Raw genomic sequence first — 5,707 nt, forward strand, 5'->3', positions numbered from 1 at the left:
GCGAATATTCACTGCATGAGGCAGCTGGATAGATGGCCGCCCTGTGTACCCGGTATGTAGACTCCAATGTGATGACCGCGGATCTGTTTAGCCAATGAGTAGTAACCAGATATAGGGGTTTCCTCCTCCGTTTAACTCCTTAGTGGCCGTGTGACTGCTGATCACACACATGATTTACTCAAGCGGCTCCTTCCCCCACTACAGACCCGCAGCGCTCACATCAGGCTCCTGGTAGAACATGAGAGACTTGTCTTAGTCTGTGGTGGGATCGGAACCGACACCACAGGGAATCCGCAAAGAATAATACGCGGGTGAGTGAGGAGCCTCCTGCACGTGTAGATGGAGCGGAGAAGCATCAGATCACTGCTGGATATACAGATAACGGCATTGATTGGAATTAACCCCCTCTCCCCCTACATGAGGATTGTGTGGAGCGCAGAAAACCCAAGCAAAGTAATCGTCCGATTTATAGGTTTTATGGAATAAAAGACATAATGACTGGACTCCATGCTTAATCTTCCCCTATGCAAATATTTACCAGTCATCCCTTGTACACTGCTGAATATACTAGATCACTGCACCATCACCACACCAGTAACATGTAGCAGGATCTACCTGTGCATTTAATGCTTCTACTCTATAGTAAACAATGTATCGTGTAGTTCAATCTGACGCTGCAGGGGATGGTTCTCTTATCCACCAGCGGTGCCGGCTCTGATGAGGAGGATGTGGTGGCTCTTAGAAGAGCCTTTGGTTGTTCGGACAGATGTGGAGGAGCGGCGCTCACTTGCTCTTGCTCGCCTTGCTGCTCTCGGTCTTCTTGGGCAGCAGCACGGCCTGGATGTTGGGCAGGACGCCTCCCTGGGCAATGGTCACCCCACCCAGCAGCCTGTTGAGCTCCTCGTCATTGCGCACCGCCAGCTGCAGGTGACGGGGGATGATGCGGGTCTTCTTGTTGTCCCGGGCGGCATTGCCGGCCAATTCCAGGATCTCAGCAGTCAGATACTCCAGCACAGCGGCCAGATAGACCGGAGCGCCGGCGCCGACTCTCTCGGCATAATTGCCCTTGCGGAGAAGCCTGTGCACACGGCCGACTGGGAACTGGAGTCCTGCCCGGGATGAGCGGGTCTTTGCCTTAGCACGGACTTTGCCTCCTTGTTTGCCGCGTCCAGACATCGCTGTAATCTTATCCAAATCAAGACAAAAGCACAGAAAGAACTGAACTCTCCAATAATGCCGTTTTTGTCTCCTCAGTCGTCTTTTTATCCGCTGCTGCCCCGACCTCCTACCTTATCATTGGATGGATCTGAAGCCCCCAATGGAGAGCAGACTTATGGAAACACCAATAAGACGCAGCGGGCGCGGCTTACACGGGTCACGTGACTTTCTTACCCAGTAGGAGAGGAGCAGGCAGCATTGCTCATTTGCATGTGCGTCTATAAATACCGCTGCGCTGAAGGAGCAGGAACATTGTTCTCTCTTCTCAGAGTTGTGATCGCTGTATACTCACCATGCCTGATCCCGCCAAGTCTGCGCCAGCGCCCAAGAAGGGCTCCAAGAAAGACGTCACTAAGACTCAGAAGAAGGACGGCAAGAAACGTAGGAAGAGCAGGAAGGAGAGTTACGCCATCTACGTGTACAAGGTGCTGAAGCAGGTCCACCCCGACACCGGCATCTCCTCCAAGGCCATGGGCATCATGAACTCCTTCGTCAACGACATCTTCGAGCGCATCGCAGGGGAATCCTCCCGCCTGGCTCACTACAACAAGCGCTCCACCATCACCTCCCGGGAGATCCAGACCGCCGTGCGCCTGCTGCTGCCCGGAGAGCTGGCCAAGCACGCCGTGTCCGAGGGCACCAAGGCCGTCACCAAGTACACCAGCGCCAAGTGATCTGCTCCGTCTGCTGCTCCGCCATCACCCCAAAGGCTCTTCTAAGAGCCACCACCCTGTCTACATAGAGCAGCCTGTACAGTATATAGAGCTGCGTGTATAGTATATAGAGTAGTGTGTATAGTATATAGAACTGCCTGTACAGTATATAGAGCAGTGTGTACAGTATATAGAACTGCCTGTACAGTTTATAGAGCAGGGTGTACAGTATATAGAGCTGCCTGTACAGTATATAGAGCAGTGTGTATAGTATATAGAGCAGAGTGTACAGTATATAGAGCTGCCTGTACAGTATATAGAGCTGTGTGTATAGTATATAGAGTAGTGTGTACAGTATATAGAGCAGCCTGTACAATATATAGAGCAGCCTGTACAGTATATAGAGCAGTGTGTACAGTATATAGAGCAGTGTGTACAGTATATAGAGCAGCCTGTACAGTATATAGAGCAGTGTGTACAGTATATAGAGCAGTCTGTATAGTATATAGAGCAGTGTGTATAGTATATAGAGCAGCCTATACAGTATATAGAGTAGTGTGTATAGTATATAGAGCAGTGTGTACAGTATATAGAGTAGTGTGTATAGTATATAGAGCAGCCTATACAGTATATAGAGCAGTGTGTACAGTATATAGAGTAGTGTGTATAGTATATAGAGCAGTGTGTACAGTATATAGAGCAGTTTGTACAGTATATAGAGCAGCCTGTACAGTATATAGAGCAGTGTGTACAGTATATAGAGCAGTGTGTATAGTATATAGAGCAGTGTGTACAGTATATAGAGTAGTGTGTATAGTATATAGAGCAGCCTATACAGTATATAGAGCAGTGTGTACAGTATATAGAGTAGTGTGTATAGTATATAGAGCAGTGTGTACAGTATATAGAGCAGTGTGTACAGTATATAGAGCAGCCTGTACAGTATATAGAGCAGTGTGTACAGTATATAGAGCAGTGTGTATAGTATATAGAGCAGCCTATACAGTATATAGAGCAGTGTGTACAGTATATAGAGCAGTGTGTACAGTATATAGAGTAGCCTGTACAGTATAAAGAGCTGCCTGTACAGTATATAGAGCAGCCTATACAGTATATAGAGCAGTGTGTACAGTATATAGAGCAGTGTGTATAGTATATAGAGCAGCCTGTACAGTATATAGAGCTGCCTGTACAGTATATAGAGCAGTGTGTACAGTATATAGAGCAGTGTGTACAGTATATAGAGCAGCCTGTACAGTATATAGTGCAGTGTGTACAGTATATAGAGCAGTGTGTATAGTATATAGAGCAGCCTGTACAGTATATAGAGCTGCGTGTATAGTATATAGAGTAGTGTGTATAGTATATAGAGCAGCCTATACAGTATATAGAGCAGTATGTACAGTATATAGAGCAGTGTGTACAGTATATAGAGCTGTGTGTTCAGTATATAGAGCTGCCTGTACAGTATATAGAGCTGTGTGTATAGTTTATAGAGTAGCGTGTACAGTATATAGAGCAGCCTGTACAATATATAGAGCAGTGTGTACAGTATATAGAGCAGCCTGTACAGTATATAGGGCAGCCTATACAGTATATAGAGCAGTGTGTACAGTATATAGAGTAGTGTGTATAGTATATAGAGCAGCCTATACAGTATATAGAGCAGTGTGTACAGTATATAGAGTAGTGTGTATAGTATATAGAGCAGCCTATACAGTATATAGAGCAGTGTGTACAGTATATAGAGTAGTGTGTATAGTATATAGAGCAGCCTATACAGTATATAGAGCAGTGTGTACAGTATATAGAGTAGTGTGTATAGTATATAGAGCAGCCTATACAGTATATAGAGCAGTGTGTACAGTATATAGAGCAGTGTGTACAGTATATAGAGCAGCGTGTACAGTATATAGAGCAGCCTGTACAGTATGTAGAGCAGTGTGTACAGTATATAGAGCAGCCTGTACAGTATATAGAGCAGTGTGTATAGTATATAGAGCAGCCTGTACAGTATATAGAGCAGCGTGTACAGTATATAGAGCAGTGTGTACAGTATATAGAGCAGTGTGTACAGTATATAGAGCTGCCTGTACAGTATATAGAGCAGCGTGTGCAGTATATAGAGCAGTGTGTATAGTATATAGAGCTGCCTGTACAGTATGTAGACCAGTGTGTACAGTATATAGAGCAGCCTGTACAGTATATAGAGCAGGGTGTACAGTATATAGAGCAGAGTGTACAGTATATAGAGCAGCCTGTACAGTATATAGAGCTGCCTTTACAGTATATAGAGCTGTGTGTACAGTATATAGAGCTGCCTGTACAGTATATAGAGCTGCCTGTACAGTATATAGAGCAGTGTGTACAGTATATTACTAATTTAAACCCACCTAACCTCCCAAACCCCCCAAATCACCCAATCCAACCCCTGATGACTATTGAAGTCACACAACCTATAGCCACTCCCACCACTTTAAATAATAGATTTGACTTTCTAGAAACTATTAATGAATCTCCATTCAACGAGGAAGACCAACCAGACATGGCCTCCAATAACACCCCCAAGAGACAAAGTCGCGATAGTAACCCCAGACACCCACAAGTACGCAAGAAAACCAGCTCCTCAAATTTTTTTCAGAGGGCACAAAAAACAAACGTAAGAGGGGAGGTAGAGGAGGGCAACTCTCCAAAAAGAAAAAGGCAGATACAGAAGAGATAAACCAAAAAGCCGACACTATCTTCAATCTCAGTAAACATACCCTAAAACCAAACGAAATCAACCTCCTAACTAAAGGTCTTAAATATGCCCCCTCCACAGGATTCAATAAATTTCAAGCTTTCATTGGAGTCAAACAGTTTATGCGAAAACTAGCACTCAAAAAATACTACCTGAAACATCAGGACCGGGGGCACATAAATGAACCTAGAAACTCACTCACTTTGAAATATGCCCACACCAACTTAAAAACCAAATCCAAATTCCATCCATTAAACGAATACTCATCTGCACTCGAAAGTTTTCAAAACAATGTCATCTCAGATATCCGTAAATTAAGCCACAAAAAATGTAACAAATTCCAATACAACTTTAACGCCTCTGAGAAGAAAGCAATATATATCTTACAGAAAAATCAGAACATAATTATCCGTCCAGCTGATAAAGGAGGTGGTATAGTTATACTGGATCTAGAACAATATCAATCAGAAACAAACAGACTACTAAGTGACACAAGAACATACAATACTATGAGGGAGGACCCCACAGATATGTACCTAAAAGAACTAAAAACACTAACTACCAAAGGACTAGATAAAGGCTTCCTTACGAAACAGGAGTTTGAATACATCACTATCTCCCACCCACGTCTTGCAACATTTTATTATCTACCAAAAATACATAAGTCACTCTCCCATCCTCCAGGCAGACCTATCATCTCAGGTATCCAATGCCTAACATCAAATCTATCCAGATTTGTGGATAAACACTTACAAGACCTAGTACCCCTTTTGCCGACATATTTAAAAGACAGTCAACATGTACTTCAGCTTTTACAAAAAATCAAATGGCATGACAATTTCATCCTAGGCACCCTGGACATCTCGTCCTTATACACCGTGATTCAGCATAATGCGGGCTGCGACGCAGCCACACATTTTCTTTTGAAACAAAACAAACTACCTAAAGAACAAATAATGTTCATGAAGGAATGTATGAAGTTCATACTGACGCATAATTATTTTAAACACGATAAACTTTTCTACACACAACAATGGGGCACAGCAATGGGTACTAGATTTGCCCCAAGCTATGCCAATCTATACGTTGGCAAATG

At 43.7% G+C, this 5,707-nt stretch overlaps 2 protein-coding genes across 2 annotated transcripts; one reads left to right on the forward strand and one right to left on the reverse strand.

Annotated features, from left to right (window-relative positions):
• Positions 1 to 783: 783 nt before the first annotated feature.
• LOC141161042 (histone H2A type 1-like) lies at positions 784 to 1,176 on the reverse strand. Its single transcript, XM_073645830.1, has one exon. The coding sequence runs from the start codon at positions 1,174 to 1,176 to the stop codon at positions 784 to 786; it is 393 nt and encodes a 130-aa protein (XP_073501931.1).
• Positions 1,177 to 1,477: 301 nt separating this feature from the next.
• Positions 1,478 to 1,903, forward strand: LOC141161043 (histone H2B 1.1-like). Its single transcript, XM_073645831.1, has one exon. The coding sequence runs from the start codon at positions 1,512 to 1,514 to the stop codon at positions 1,890 to 1,892; it is 381 nt and encodes a 126-aa protein (XP_073501932.1). The 5' UTR covers positions 1,478 to 1,511; the 3' UTR covers positions 1,893 to 1,903.
• Positions 1,904 to 5,707: the final 3,804 nt, after the last annotated feature.

The sequence above is a fragment of the Phyllobates terribilis genome, unplaced genomic scaffold, assembly GCF_046119375.1.
Source record: "Phyllobates terribilis strain yellow unplaced genomic scaffold, ASM4611937v1 Scaffold_9__5_contigs__length_417890890, whole genome shotgun sequence".
Taxonomy (NCBI): domain Eukaryota; kingdom Metazoa; phylum Chordata; class Amphibia; order Anura; family Dendrobatidae; genus Phyllobates; species Phyllobates terribilis.

Excerpts from the sequence above, each read along its gene's own strand:
- LOC141161043 (XM_073645831.1), top strand. The coding sequence starts at position 1,512 with ATGCCTGATCCCGCCAAGTCTGCGCCAGCGCCCAAGAAGGGCTCCAAG.
- LOC141161042 (XM_073645830.1), bottom strand. The coding sequence starts at position 1,176 with ATGTCTGGACGCGGCAAACAAGGAGGCAAAGTCCGTGCTAAGGCAAAG.